Consider the following 16,553-nt stretch of genomic DNA (forward strand, 5'->3'; position numbering starts at 1 on the left):
ATAGCAAACGCGAAATAAGCCAAACCATTGTTTTGGTTTGCAATACAACGTACTGTATTTGTGTTCTGTTTGTAAAAATGCGCAACTCTACAAATGAAATGTTGTGTAATAGCCTACCTTGCTGGAGGTTTTGCTCTATTTTTCTGAGGCTGGGTGGCAACGGGTGGCGATCTGAACGAATGAAATAGCAGCGTAGCCCGAGCTATCGAATGAAACGAGCTGCGCGAGACAGTGACATCATGCACTGCAGCAACCAGCCGAATGCTGACGGAAAATGCCGAAGTGTTCTAGTGCGCCCCATAGTGCTCCCCTCCCAGACAAATTAGATTTAAAAGCTCTGTGTTCTACATTAAGCAAAATACGTTTATTTATAGCCATAGATATATAACAGATATAAATGTTGGCTCATTTGGTTTTCCAATTTGCTGCAGAAAGGCAATTGTGCATGTTTGATCATCATTTGGTGAATTTCCTGACTGTACCTAATTAATTTAATTGATTTTGCATCTTTTTTTTATTCCTGGCACTGCAGTTCTCCTGGTCCGGAAAATGCGGCCATTATAAATTTGGTCTAGGGTTTCTGCTCAGTGTCTTGGCACATCCAGATGAAATTGTTGAGGAATGCCTATATAGGCTAAAACAAGGATGATAATAAAAATAAATCTGAGATATAGCCTAGGCCTACATTGGAACAGTTTCTGAGGCAAAACAGCTATGTAGTCAGAAGTGAGGACAGATGACATCATTTTCTTTCCTGAGTCTGACTAAGCACAATGTTCAAGTATAACCTTGTGGAAGGGAGCTACTAATCAAAGGAGAACATTTTGTACATATAATTATCTCCCAAGGAGGGAAACAGAGAACACAGAATTCAAAAGAGCCAGAAATATAATAAAGAAGGTCTGTATAACAATAGAACCAGGAAGAGCTTTGGCTTGTAAAGAGAAATTGTAATGACTCACAAACAATAATTAAAATAGCCATTTTGAAATTAAATCCAGTCCTCTTTTTTTGTGTAAGGCCTGTATTCAACCTTAAATTGGAAATGACTCAAGTCTAGAGTCGTTCACAGTGGTACGGTACGGTCACCGGTTTCTTTCATGGCCCAATTGTGTCTATTGTTTTGGAGACTTACGCTGTTTTGTTTCTAAAAGGTCCATGTCATGACTGTGTCAAGGGGTGGGGTACAGAGAATGTAGCAAGGAGAAGCAAAATAGTTGCAACATCTGCCTGGAGAAAACATTTGAACAATTTGTTAAAAAGAAATAAGTTCAAATCATTTTAGGCTAATTTATTATATAAATGTTTAAGTTAAGACTAAGTTAAAAAATAAGTTAAGTTACCCTATAACAGAAAAATAACCAATATTACTATGCTACTTAGACCTTTAGTTTTAAAGTTTTATAAAAAAAAAAAAAAATGTTGGTTGGTGGTGCCTAAATGCTGCTGCAAACAAAAGCCCAATCCTGCAACCATTATGTAAATAAAACACAAATGTCTCTATTCACGGGTTTTTGTGTAGATCGCCCATTACCACCTAGCCTACTTGAACGAACGATAATAACCATCAATAGCCAATAGCCATAGCCTCTCTCAGTGTATAAAGCACAATAGTCCTCAGCAGGCCTTCATTACTCTGGCCTCTGCACTTCGGTTAACGTCTGTAAACAGAGTTGGAGATGCCATTGTGTGATTTCTGCGGATACTGCCCGGTTCAGAATATCGACGGTATCTCATTCTACAAGTAAGCATGTGATCAGTTTGTCTGATGGTAAAACAACACCTTTCTGTTAGGCTACTTACTGACCCTGTTTCTTTCAGATTCCCATTACAAGAAGAGCATCGCCGCCATTGGCTAGTCAATATGAGGAGGGATGCTGAATGGACTCCATCTGAATCCTCTTATCTGTGCTCTGCTCATTTCACTCCGGATTGTTTTGAAACTGGATATGCGCATTTGCTCCCAGACGCGATTCCGACTATATTTAATTTTGCACAGTCCCAGTCAACGGTAAGTCTATCTATTTATCTATGGAGGACAGTTTTTGTTATAGGCTGCCTAATTGAGTAATGTATGTGTTTACCTAATACAGAAGGTTCTGGTTTAACATACAATAATTTAAACATTATATTTTATAAATTATAACACTCTTTGTGTTTCAGTATATGATTCTAAAGGACATCGAAAATATGCTTTCACACCAAGGAGCATCTGAGTCAACCAACTCATCCAGATCACCCTGCTGTGACTGTTATAAACGTCTGCAGGCCACAGAAAGAAATTACCAGCTGAAATTATCTGCTGCTCAGCTTGAGATAAAAGAGTACAAAAAGAATCTAGCGGAGGAGTCACGGAAAGCAACGCAATGGCAGAAGAGAGTAATAGTTTTGCAGAGTGCAATCAGAGCAATGAAACAAAGGGGGTCAAGAATTCCTGCAACAAGAAAAACTTCTACACCTATATCGAAGTGAAAGATTTTGTATTTTCAGTCATCAAATTCATTTACATTGTGACTGTGTATCAGATGTAATCCACTCTGTCTGTGTCTGCAAAGGTGTGTGCCAAATGGTCCATACAGATGAATGGCCCATTCAGATGTATGGCCAAACTGATTGGTGTGAATGAATAAAAAGAATCAGCATTGCTCAGAGTGGATTAGCAAATTAGATCGATCTCCTGTGGGAGGCCCTAACAGTTTTCTATTGTTTGTAGCCAATTTGTCTTCATGTATAAAGTTCTGTCTCACAGACAAAACTTTGGGTTAAGAATCAGGGCGACATGCTAACATCGCTGCTGAAGGACTGCTACACTACAAACCTTCAATAAATTCTTCCCCCCACAAGAACTCTGGTCAAGCTTACTTATTTTATGTATTGAAGAAATCTAATACATTGGCGAGCGCCCAAACCACTGCTCGGCCAAATACAGAAAAATCTAACAGAAGTAAATTAATGACAAATGTTTTTGAAAGCAAAAGCCTGTTAAATTGCACTAGCCTATATTGAAAAAAAATATGCATTGCATTAACCATGCTTGCATTTTAATGCATTGTGTTTTTAGGACTTGCATTTTTTATTGGCTCAAATTCAACATGGTTGAATATTTAAGCTGTTAATATTTCAATTCAAACACATTTTCATTATTAAAAATTCAATAATCCATATTCACCTTTCATATTTCACTTCCAAAATATTCAAACTGTTTAAAAATACAACCTATAATATTCAACAGGCAATTTATCGGTCCGTTTTATTTCGCTTTACAAATTCGCTTCCACAAATTCAGTGGTTCAAATTCGACAGTAAATTCAACAATGACATCCAGGAACTGCAGGAAAACTGCATCTCCATCTGCTGTTAATCCACCTCACCAGCAGGTGGTGCAAGCGCGTGTTGTTGACGAAGACCAGAGCAACAGTTAGAGCAAGCCATTCATTCATAAAAACTGATTTATAGAAATGTACATGTATTTGTGATTATTATGAGACTGTTTTTATGTTTAATTCGGTGTCTTCACGGATAAAAGTATTAAATAACAGAAAGGGGGAAGAAGTGAAGGATATTAATGACATTTTAAAAGAAATTAAAAAATATTATGAAGAGCTTTTTGGAACCAAAGGAATAGATGAAAAAGAGAAAAATGAATTATTAGAATATATTACAGCTAAAGTAAGTAAGGAGGATAAGGAAAATTGTGATAAAGAAATTAGTAAGGAGGAAATTTTACAAGCCATAAATATGCTAAAAGGGAAGAAAAGCCCGGGGATAGACGGTTTAGTAAATGAGTTTTATAAAGTTTTTAAGGAAGAAATAAGTGAGATTTTAAAAGAGGTATATCAGGAGATTTTTGAGAAAAAGGAAGTAGACCAGAGAATGAGTATGGGATTGATGAAATTAATTTACAAAAGAAAAGGAAATAAAAATTGTTTAGATAATTTTAGACCAATAACAATGTTGAATACGGATATGAAGATACTAGCCAAGATTTTGGCAAATAGACTAAAAAATGTTCTGCCTGAAATTGTAATTACCAAGCGTATGGTGTAACGGGGAGGGATATTGCAGACATAACGAGTGGGATAAGAGATGTGATAAGCTGTTTAAATGAAAGAAAAAGGAGTGGATATGTAATTAATCTAGATTTCGAAAAGGCTTTTGACAGAGTTGAACACAGTTTTTTATTTGGCTTTTTAGAAAGTTATGGGTTTGGGAAAAATTTTAACAATTGGGTGAAAATTTTATATAACAACGCAATGACAAAAGTTAAGTGCAATGGCTTTTTAACGGAACCTTTTAAAATCACTAGATCTATTAGGCAAGGATGTCCACTTTCAGCTCAACTTTATACTTTAGTAGCAGGATCATTAGGATTGATGATAAAAAAGGCCAAAAATATAAACGGTATTAGAAAAAAGATATTTCAGTATGCTGATGACACTACGTTGATATTAAAAGATTTGGAAAGTGTAAAAGAGGTAATGAAGACAGTAGAGAAGTATTGTAAAGGTACAGGTGCAAAAGTGAACGAAGAAAAGACGGTGTATATGAGTTTTGGTAGGGTACCAATTTTAGGTGGATTTTTTAATTTTTTAGAGGTAAAGGAGACTAAAATTCTTGGAGTGACTTTAGGGAAAGATGAGAAAGGGGCAAGAGAAAGAATGTTGGAAATGTTGGTGGGAGAAATGGAGAAGAAATTAATTTTTTTGGAGAGGAAGGGCTCTGAGTTTGAAAGGGAAAATTATAGTGGTAAACACATTAATGTTGTCTAAATTATGGTATGTTTGATCTGTGAGTGTAATACCAAAATGGGTAGAAATGAGACTGAAAAGATGTGTTACAGAGTTTGTCTGGGAGAAAAAAACTCCAAGAATTGCTTATGACACTGTGATTGGAAACTTAGATAAAGGAGGGATGGGGTTAACTGATGTGCAATTAAAGAAGAAAAGTATGAGAATCAAAGTGGTGAAAAAAATATCTAGACGAAGAAGAAAAAGGGGAATGGAAAGAAACAGTGTTTTATGGATGAAAATGAAGGAGTGGATGTTTAAAGAGGTACCAGATTTTTATAAGGAAGTTTTAAAAGCTTGGGGTTCTTTCCTCTCAAAAATACATTTTAAACCAGAGGGGAGAAAAGAGATTTTAAGTCAACCTTTGTTTTTTAACAAAAATGTTGTGAATAATGGGAAATAAATGTTTTTTAAGAAATGGTGGGAGGTTGGAATTTGTCAGAGTGAGTGATATATTGTATGAGGTAAGAGACGGTTTTTTACCAATACAAGCAATAATTGATGAGTTAGAAGAGGCAAAAGAAGAGTATGACATAAGTTGTGTCAAAAAACAATATGAAGAGATGAAAAAGGCAATACCAACTGAGTGGCTGAATGAAATCCAGAGGGGGGGAGAGAGAGAAGGAAGAATGGAAGTGATTCTTATAACTCAAAAGAAAAGTGTAGAGTTAAAATTGGGAAATGTGAAAATGTTTTACCAGGTTTTTATGGAAGAGGCTTTTAAAAAGCCGAATTTAAATGTGATGTGGTTGAGACATTTTAATGGGTTGGAGGAGGAAGAAATATGGCAAAATATGAGAGGGGCTGTAATAAGCACAGAATTGGAATCCTTAAACTATTTTATTAGGCATAATGTTATTTTTACTGAAACGAGACTGTGTTTAATGAAAAAAGAACAAAATGCATTGTGTAAGGTGTGTAAAAAACAAGATGAAGGTTTGCTACATTCGTTTTTATTTTGTGAGAAATTAAGATCTTTTTTTAAGATTTTAAAGGAAATGGTAAATGAGTTAAGGGGAAAAACAGAGGAGGGAGATTGGCAGAGAATTATAATGTTAGGAATGGCAGAGAAGTGTAAAAACAAAGAGGTTATAAATTTGCTGCTTATGATTGCAAGAAAGGCAATTTGGAAAAGAAGAAATATAGTTAAAATTAGAGATGTTTGGATAGATGTGTGGATTTTGTTTAAAAATATGGCGAAAGATTATATGTTAACACTCTATAACTATTGGAGATTGGAAGGAAAAGAGGGAATGTTCTATAAAATGTACACAAATGAAGTCGAAAATATACTGTAGAAGTATAAAGTCGAAAAAGTGCCATAGAACATAATCTTATGGTTGAAGAATTTTGTAGTATTTTTTTCTGAGATTGTGTTGTTTTTAATTGTGAATTGTCTGTTTCTGTAAATTTTGTTTTGTATTTGTTTAAAGTTTTTTAAATAATAATAATAAAAAAAAAAAAAAAAAAAAGCACTGACATTTAACACTTTTGGGATTTTGACGACCAGAGTTCAAGTCCCGGGTCATCGTTTTTTTTTTGGTTTTTTTTCATACTTTTGGGATTTTGACGACAGGTCCCGGGTCATCGATTTTTTTTTCTTTTTTTTCCATACTTTCCTATCATGGTTAAAAGGCAAAAGATATTCTTTAAACTGATGGCAGTTAAGCTCCATCCACAAAAAAATTGAATCAGCCTTTTTTTAAGCCACTTCATCAAAACCTCTCATAATGAGGGTGGGGGAACGGATTCCGACAGCTGTTTTTTTGCCGTCGGATTCTGTTCCCCCCCCCCCTCATTTTTCTTAGCAGTGAGGTTCAAATACTCAACAAACTTTTGTTATGCACTTGTCCCCTATAGCCTAGTGGTCTAAGCACTGACATTTAACACTTTTGGGATTTTTTGGGACTTTTGGGTCTATATGTCAGTGAATTGACCACTAGGCTATGGGGGCCTACGAATTAGCAGCACTTTGATAGATATTAGAAGATCCCCCATTGTGTAAAAAAATACAGGGGGAACGGATCTCGACGGCTGTTTTTTTGCCGTCGGATTCTGTTCCCCCTGTTAAAAAAAATCTGTCGGAATCCGTTCCCCCACTTCCATTATGAGAGGTGTTGATGTAGTGGCCTAAAAAGGCTTTTTTTATTTTGTGTGGGGATGGAGCTTACCTGGGACCAGTCTAAATAAATATATTTAGGAGTTTTTTACTTTTATTATGATAGGAAAATATGTGATTAAAAAAAGTCCACGAGCCAGGACTTGAACTTGTGTCACCTACAAATCACCAGCTCTATATGTCAGTGAATTGACCACTAGGCTGTGGGGGCCTAAGAATCAGCAGCACTTTGATAGATATTAGAAGATCCTCCTTGTGTAAAAAAATACAGGGGGAACGGATCTCGACAGCAGTTTTTTCGCCGTCGGATTCTGTTCCCCCTGTAAAAAAAAAATATGTCGGAATCCAATCCCCCACTCCCATTATGAGAGGTGTTGATGTAGTGGCCTAAAAAATGCTTATTTTATTTTGTGTGGGGATGGAGCTTACCTTCGACCAGTCTAAATAAATATATTTAGGAGTTTTTTACTTTTATTATGATAGGAAAATATGGGATTAAAAAAAGTCCACGAGCGAGGACTTGAACTTGTGTCACCAATAAATCATCCGCTCTTAAAGTCAGTGCACTGACCACTAGGCTACGGGGGCCTATGAATTAGCAGAACTTTGATAGATATTAGAAGATCCTCCTTGTGTAAAAAAATACAGGGGGAACGGATCTCGACGGCTGTTTTTTTGCCGTCGGATTCTGTTCCCCCTGTAAAAAAAAATCTGTCGGAATCCGTTCCCCCACTCCCATTATGAAAGGTTTTGATGTAGTGGCGTTTAAAAATACATATTTTATTTTGTGTGGGTATGGAGCTTACCTGGCACCAGTCTATATAAATATATTTAGGAGTTTTTTACTTTTATTATGATAGGAAAATATGGGATTAAAAAAAGTCCACGAGCCAGGACTTGAACTTGTTTCACCTAAAAATCACCAGCTCTATATGTCAGTGAATTGACCACTAGGCTATGGGGGCCTAAGAACTAACAACACTTTGATAGATATTAAAAGATCCTCCTTGTGTAAAAAAATACAGGGGGAATGGATCTCGACGGCTGTTTTTTTGCCGTCGGATTCTGTTCCCCCTGTAAAAAAAAATCTGTCGGAATCCGTTCCCCCACTCCCATTATGAGAGGTGTTGATGTAGTGGCCTAAAAAATGCTTATTTTATTTTGTGTGGGGATGGAGCTTACCTGGGACCAGTCTATAAAAATATATTTAGGAGTTTTTTACTTTTATTATGATAGGAAAATATGGGTTTAAAAAAAGGCCACGAGCCAGGACTTGAACTTGTGTCACCAAAAAATCATCCGCTCTTAAAGTCAGTGCACTGACCACTAGTCTATGGGCGCACGAGATTTAGCAGCACATTGATATTAGAAGATCCTCCTTGTGTAAAAAAATACAGGGGGAACGGATCTCGACGGCTGTTTTTTTTCCGTCGGATTCTGTTCCCCCTGTAAAAAAAAAACTGTCGGAATCTGTTCCCCCACTCCCATTATGAGAGGTGTTGATGTAGTGGGCTAAAAAGGCTTATTTTATTTTGTGTGGGTATGGAGCTTACCTGGGACCAGTCTAAATAAATATATTTAGGAGTTTTTTACTTTTATTATGATAGGAAAATATGGGATTAAAAAAAGTCCACGAGTCAGGACTTGAACTTGTGTCACCTACAAATCACTAGCTCTATATGTCAGTGAATTGACCACTAGGCTATGGGGCCCTAAGGATTAGCAGCACTTTGATAGATATTAGAAGATCCTTCTTGTGTAAAAAATACAGGGGGAACGGATCTCGACGGCTGTTTTTTTGCCGTCAGATTCTGTTCCCCCTGTAAAAAAAAAACATCTGTCGGAATCCGTTCCCCCACTCCTAATATGAGAGGTGTTGATGTAGTGGCCTAAAAAATGCTTATTTTATTTTGTGTGGGGATGGAGCTTACCTGGGACCAGTCTATAAAAATATATTTAGGAGTTTTTTACTTTTATTATGATAGGAAAATATGGGATTAAAAAATCTCCTCAAGCCGGGACTTGAACTTGTTTCACCTAAAAATCACCAGCTCTATATGTCAGTGAATTGACCACTAGGCTATGGGGGCCTAATAAATAACAGCACTTTGATAGATATTAGAAGATCCTCCTTGTGTAAAAAATACAGGGGTAACGGATCTCGACGGCTGTTTTTTTGCTGTCAGATTCTGTTCCCCCTGTAAAAAAAATATCTGTCGGAATCCGTTCCCCCACTCCCATTATGAGAGGTGTTGATGTAGTGGCCTAAAAAATGCTAATTTTATTTTGTGTGAGGATGGAGCTTACCTGGGACCAGTCTAAATAAATATATTTAGGAGTTTTTTACTTTTATTATGATAGGAAAATATGGGATTAAAAAAAGTCCACGAGTCAGGACTTGAACTTGTGTCACCTACAAATCACTAGCTCTATATGTCAGTGAATTGACCACTAGGCTATGGGGCCCTAAGAATTAGCAGCACTTTGATAGATTTTAGAAGATCCTTCTTGTGTAAAAAATACAGGGGGAACGGATCTCGACGGCTGTTTTTTTGCCGTCAGATTCTGTTCCCCCTGTAAAAAAAATATCTGTCGGAATCCGTTCCCCCACTCCCATTATGAGAGGTGTTGATGTAGTGGCCTAAAAAATGCTTATTTTATTTTGTGTGGGGATGGAGCTTACCTGTGACCAATCTCTCAAAATATATTTAGGAGTTTTTTACTTTTATTATGATAGGAAAATATGGGATTAAAAAAAGTCCACGAGCCAGGACTTGAACTTGTGAACTTGAACTTTTTGCCTTTTATTGTAATAGGAAAATATGGGATCAAAAAAAGTCCACAAGCCGGGACTTGAACTTGTGTCACCTAAAAATCATCCACTCTTGAAGTCAGTGCACTGACCACTAGGCTGTGGGGGCCTATAAATTAACAGCACTTTGATAGATATTAGAAGATCCTCATTGTGTAAGAAATACAGGGGGAATAGAATCCGACGGCAAAAAAATATATGTCGGAATCCATTCCCATTGTTAGAGGTGTTGATGTAGTGGCTTGAATAAAGGTTGATAGTGTTTTGTTTGTGGTTTGAGGTTAACTGTCATCGTTTACATTTCAGCATTTGGCATTTTCCAGAGTGACGTAGATTGAATTTCATTGTACACATTTTGTATTCTTATCAATTTTTGCTTTCCCTGGGAATCGAACCTATGACCTTGGCATTGCAAGTACCAGCGCTCTACTGTTTGAGCTACAGGAAAGCTCTTTAAATAAGTGCATCAGTTTAAGGGATCATTTTTATGGAGTTTTTTTTTGATAGCAGAGTACAGGATCAAGAAAAATCACAAACTGGGACTTGAACTTGGATCACCCAAAGCCCTAAATTTCTTAACACCAGTGCACTGACAACTAGGCTATAGGGGTCAATACATCAGCAACAGTTTAATAAATATTAGAACCTCATTGTGTATGAAATACAGGGGGAACAGAATCCGACAGCAAAGTACAGCTGTCGGAATCCGTTCCCCCACTCCAACTATGAGAGGTGTTGGTGTAGTGGCTTAATAAATGCTGATTATATATTTGTTTTGTGTGGGGATGGGGCTTGACCACTAGGCTGTGGAAGCCTAATCATTAGCAGCACTTTGATAGATATTAGAAGATCCTCCTCGTGTAAGAAATACAGGGGGAACGGATCTCGACGGCTGTTTTTTTGCCGTCGGATTCTGTTCCCCCTGTAAAAAAAAATCTGTCGGAATCCGTTCCCCCACTCCCATTATGAAAGGTTTTGATGTAGTGGTGTTTAAAAATACATATTTTATTTTGTGTGGGTATGGAGCTTACCTGGCACCAGTCTATATAAATATATTTAGGAGTTTTTTACTTTTATTATGATAGTAAAATATGGGATTAAAAAATCTCATCAAGCCGGGACTTGAACTTGTTTCACCTAAAAATCGCCACATCTATATGTCAATGAATTGACCACTAGGCTATGGGGACCTAATAAATAACAGCACTTTGATAGATATTAGAAGATCCTCCTTGTGTAAAAAATACAGGGGGAACGGATCTTGACGGCTGTTTTTTTGCCGTCGGATTCTGTTCCCCCTGTAAAAAAAAATCTGTCGGAATCTGTTCCCCCACTCCCATTATGAGAGGTGTTGATGTAGTGGCCTAAAAAATGCTTATTTTATTTTGTGTGGGGATGGAGCTTACCTGGGACCAGTCTATAAAAATATATTTAGGAGTTTTTTACTTTTATTATGATAGGAAAATATGGGTTTAAAAAAAGTCCACGAGCCAGGACTTGAACTTGTGTCACCAAAAAATCATCCGCTCTTAAAGTCAGTGCACTGACCACTAGGCTACGGGGGCCTATGAATTAGCAGCACATTGATAGATATTAGAAGATCCTCCTTGTGTAAAAAAATACAGGGGGAACGGATCTCGACGGCTGTTTTTTTGCCGTCGGATTCTGTTCCCCCTGTAAAAAAAAACATCTGTCGGAATCCGTTCCCATTATTAGAGGTGTTGATGTAGTGGCTTGAATAAAGGTTGATAGTGTTTTGAGGTTAACTGTCATCGTTTACATTTCAGCATTTGGCATTTTCCAGAGTGACGTAGATTGAATTTCATTGTACACATTTTGTATTCTTATCAGTTTCTGCTTTCACTGGGAATCAAACCTATGACCTTGGCATTGCAAGTACCAGCGCTCTACTGTTTGAGCTACAGGAAAGCTCTTTAAATAAGTGCATCAGTTTAAGGTATAATTTTTATGGAGTTTTTGCAGTTTTTTTTGATAGCAGAGTACAGGATCAAGAAAAATCACAAACTGGGACTTGAACTCGGGTCACCCAAAGCCTTAAATTTCTTAACACCAGTGCACTGACAACTAGGCTATAGGGGTCAATTCATCAGCAACAGTTTAATAAATATTAGAACCTCATTGTGTATGAAATACAGGGGGAACAGAATCCGACAGCAAAGTACAGCTGTCGGAATCCGTTCCCCCACTCCAACTACGAGAGGTGTTGGTGTAGTGGCTTAATAAATGCTGATTATATATATGTTTTGTGTGGGGATGGGGCTTACCTGGCACCAGTGTAAAATAAATATAATTTAGTGTTTTTGCCTTTTATTGTGATAGGAAAATATGGAATCAGAAAAAGTCAGCAAACCGGGACTTGAACTTGTTTCACCCAAAAATCACCAGCTCTTAAAGTCAGTGCATTGACCACTAGGCTGTGGAAGCCTAATCATTTTCAGCACTTTGATAGATATTAGAAGATCCTCCTCGTGTAAGAAATAAAGGGGGAACGGATCTCGAAGGCTGTTTTTTTGCCGTCGGATTCTGTTCCCCCTGTAAAAAAAACATCTGTCGGAATCCGTTCCCCCACTCCCATTATGAAAGGTTTGATGTAGTGGCGTTTAAAAATACATATTTTATTTTGTGTGGGTATGGAGCTTACCTGGCACCAGTCTATAGAAATATATTTAGGAGTTTTTTACTTTTATTATGATAGGAAAATATGGGATTAAAAAAAGTCCACGAGCCAGGACTTGAACTTGTGTCACCAATAAATCACCAGCTCTTTATGTCAGTGAACTGACCACTAGGCTATGGGCGCATGAGATTTAGCAGCACTTTGATAGATATTAGAAGATCCTCTTTGTGTAAAAAAATACAGGGGGAACGGATCTCGACGGCTGTTTTTTTGCCGTCGGGTTCTGTTCCCCCTGTAAAAAAAACATCTGTCGGAATCCGTTCCCCCACTCCCATTATGAGAGGTGTTGATGTAGTGGCCTAAAAAATGCATATTTTATTTTGTGTGGGGATGGAGCTTACCTGGGACCAGTCTATAAAAATATATTTAGGAGTTTTTTACTTTTATTATGATAGGAAAATATAGGTTTAAAAAAAGTCCACGAGCCAGGACTTGAACTTGTGTCACCAAAAAATCATCCGCTCTTAAAGTCAGTGCACTGACCACTAGGCTATGGGGGCCTATGAATTAGCAGCACTTTGATAGATATTAGAAGATCCTCCTTGTGTAAAAAAATACAGGGGAACGGATCTCGACGGCTGTTTTTTTGCCGTCGGATTCTGTTCCCACTGTAAAAAAAAATCTGTCGGAATCTGTTCCCCCACTCCCATTATGAGAGGTGTTGATGTAGTGGCCTAAAAAGGCTTATTTTATTTTGTGTGGGGATGGAGCTTACCTGGGACCAGTCTAAATAAATATATTTAGGAGTTTTTTACTTTTATTATGATAGGAAAATATGGTATTAAAAAAAGTCCACGAGCCAGGACTTGAACTTGTTTCACCTAAAAATCACCATTTCTATATGTCAGTGAATTGACCACTAGGCTATGGGGGCCTACGAATTAGCAGCACTTTGATAGATATTAGAAGATCCCCCTTGTGTAAAAAAATACAGGGGGAACGGATCTCGACAGCAGTTTTTTTGCCGTCGGATTCTGTTCCCCCACTCCCAATATGAGAGGTGTTGATGTAGTGGCCTAAAAAATGCTTATTTTATTTTGTGTGGGGATGGAGCTTACCTGGGACCAGTCTATAAAAATATATTTAGGAGTTTTTTACTTTTATTATGATAGGAAAATATGGGATTAAAAAATGTCCACGAGCCAGGACTTGAACTTGTGTCACCTACAAATCACCAGCTCTATATGTCAGTGAATTGACCACTAGGCTATGGGGGCATGAGATTTAGTAGCACTTTGATAGATATTAGAAGATCCTCTTTGTGTAAAAAAATACAGGGGGAACGGATCTCGACGGCTGTTTTTTTGCCGTCGGATTCTGTTCCCCCTGTAAAAAAAAATCTGTCGGAATCCGTTCCCCCACTCCCATTATGAGAGGTGTTGATGTAGTGGCCTAAAAAATGCATATTTTATTTTGTGTGGGGATGGAGCTTACCTGGGACCAGTCTATAAAAATATATTTAGGAGTTTTTTTACTTTTATTATGATAGGAAAATATGGGATTAAAAAAAGTCCACGAGCCAGGACTTGAACTTGTGTCACCAAAAAATAATGCGCTCTTAAAGTCAGTGCACTGACCACTAGGCTATGGGGGCCTATGAATTAGCTGCACATTGATAGATATTAGAAGATCCTCCTTGTGTAAAAAAATACAGGGGAACGGATCTCGACGGCTGTTTTTTTGCCGTCGGATTCTGTTCCCCCTGTAAAAAAAAATCTGTCGGAATCTGTTCCCCCACTCCCATTATGAGAGGTGTTGATGTAGTGGCCTAAAAAGGCTTATTTTATTTTGTGTGGGGATGGAGCTTACCTGGGACCAGTCTAAATAAATATATTTAGGAGTTTTTTACTTTTATTATGATAGGAAAATATGGGATTAAAAAAAGTCCACGAGCCAGGACTTCAACTTGTGTCACCTAAAGAACACCAGCTTTATATGTCAGTGAATTGACCACTAGGCTATGGGGGCCTAAGGATTAGCAGCACTTTGATAGATATTAGAAGATCCTCCTTGTGTAAAAAAATACAGGGGGAACGGATCTCGACGGCTGTTTTTTTGCCGTCGGATTCTGTTCCCCCTGTAAAAAAAACATCTGTCGGAATCCGTTCCCCCACTCCCATTATGAAAGGTGTTGATGTAGTGGCCTAAAAAATGCTTATTTTATTTTGTGTGGGGATGGAGCTTACCTGGGACCAGTCTATAAAAATATATTTAGGAGTTTTTTACTTTTATTATGATAGGAAAATATGGGATTAAAAAAAGTCCACGAGCCAGGACTTGAACTTGTGTCACCTACAAATCACCAGCTCTATATGTCAGTGAATTGACCACTAGGCTATGGGGGCATGGGATTTAGCAGCACTTTGATAGATATTAGAAGATCCTCTTTGTGTGAAAAAATACAGGGGGAACGGATCTCGACGGCTGTTTTTTTGCCGTCGGATTCTGTTCCCCCTGTAAAAAAAAATCTGTCGGAATCCGTTCCCCCACTCCCATTATGAAAGGTTTTGATGTAGTGGCGTTTAAAAATACATATTTTATTTTGTGTGGGTATGGAGCTTACCTGGCACCAGTCTATATAAATATATTTAGGAGTTTTTTTACTTTTATTATGATAGGAAAATATGGGTTTAAAAAAAGTCCACGAGCCAGGACTTGAACTTGTTTCACCTAAAAATCACTAGCTCTATATGTCAGTGAATTGACCACTAGGCTATGGGGGCCTAAGAACTAGCAACACTTTGATAGATATTAAAAGATCCTCCTTGTGTAAAAAAATACAGGGGGAACGGATCTCGACGGCTGTTTTTTTGCCGTCGGATTCTGTTCCCCCTGTAAAAAAAATATCTGTCGGAATCCGTTCCCCCACTCCCATTATGAGAGGTGTTGATGTAGTGGCCTAAAAAATGCTTATTTTATTTTGTGTGGGGATGGAGCTTACCTGGGACCAGTCTAAAGAAATATATTTAGGAGTTTTTTACTTTTATTATGATAGGAAAATATGGGATTAAAAAAAGTCCACGAGCCAGGACTTGAACTTATGTCACCAATAAATCACCAGCTCTTTATGTCAGTGAATTGACCACTAGGCTATGGGCGCATGAGATTTAGCAGAACTTTGATAGATATTAGAAGATCCTCTTTGTGTAAAAAAATACAGGGGGAACGGATCTCGACGGCTGTTTTTTTGCCGTCGGATTCTGTTCCCCCTGTAAAAAAAAACATCTGTCGGAATCCGTTCCCCCACTCCCAATATGAGAGGTTTTGATGTAGTGGCCTAAAAAATGCATATTTTATTTTGTGTGGGGATGGAGCTTACCTGGGACCAGTCTATAAAAATATATTTAGGAGTTTTTTACTTTTATTATGATAGGAAAATATGGGATTAAAAAAAGTCCACGAGCCAGGACTTGAACTTGTGTCACCAATAAATCATCTGCTCTTAAAGTCAGTGCACTGACCACTAGGCTATGGGGGCCTATGAATTAGCAGCACTTTGATAGATATTAGAAGATCCTCCTTGTGTAAAAAAATACAGGGGGAACGGATCTCGACGGCTGTTTTTTTGCCGTCGGATTCTGTTCCCCCTGTAAAAAAAAACATCTGTCGGAATCCGTTCCCCCACTCCCAATATGAGAGGTGTTGATGTAGTGGCCTAAAAAATGCATATTTTATTTTGTGTGGGGATGGAGCTTACCTGGCACCAGTGTAAAATACATATATTTTAGAGTTTTTGCCTTTTATTGTAATAGGAAAATATGGGATCAAAAAAAGTCCACAAGCCGGGACTTGAACTTGTGTCACCTAAAAATCATCCACTCTTGAAGTCAGTGCACTGACCACTAGGCTGTGGGGGCCTATAAATTAACAGCACTTTGATAGATATTAGAAGATCCTCTTTGTGTGAAAAAATACAGGGGGAATAGAATCCGACGGCAAAAAAATATATGTCGGAATCCGTTCCCATTATTAGAGGTGTTGATGTAGTGGCTTGAATAAAGGTTGATAGTGTTTTGTTTGTGGTTTGAGGTTAACTGTCATCGTTTACATTTCAACATTTGGCATTTTCCAGAGTGACGCAGATTGAATTTCATTGTACACATTTTGTATTCTTATCAGTTTCTGCTTTCCCTGGGA

The 16,553-nt window shown here is 37.7% G+C and overlaps 2 protein-coding genes across 4 annotated transcripts in view; one reads left to right on the forward strand and one right to left on the reverse strand.

The window, feature by feature from the left end:
* The window catches only part of sptan1 (spectrin alpha, non-erythrocytic 1), a 33,076-nt gene extending 32,830 nt beyond the window's left edge, over positions 1–246 (reverse strand). For 2 of the 3 annotated variants that reach the window (XM_079587151.1, XM_079587159.1), the window contains exon 1: positions 118–246. The gene's annotated coding sequence lies outside the window, so the exon portion shown is untranslated. The remainder of the gene's footprint in view (positions 1–117) is intronic. The other variant, XM_079587153.1, reaches the window with a different exon arrangement.
* Positions 247–1,679: 1,433 nt separating this feature from the next.
* On the forward strand, positions 1,680–2,583 carry LOC306984539 (THAP domain-containing protein 2; the record flags this gene model as incomplete). Its single annotated transcript, XM_079586013.1, has 4 exons — positions 1,680–1,744; positions 1,822–2,011; positions 2,170–2,468; positions 2,556–2,583. The coding sequence occupies 4 exons, from the start codon at positions 1,680–1,682 to the stop codon at positions 2,581–2,583; spliced, it is 582 nt and encodes a 193-aa protein (XP_079442139.1).
* Between the last annotated feature and the right edge of the window lie 13,970 nt (positions 2,584–16,553).

Source organism: Phoxinus phoxinus (genome assembly GCF_949152265.1).
Source record: "Phoxinus phoxinus genome assembly, chromosome: 17".
Taxonomy (NCBI): domain Eukaryota; kingdom Metazoa; phylum Chordata; class Actinopteri; order Cypriniformes; family Leuciscidae; genus Phoxinus; species Phoxinus phoxinus.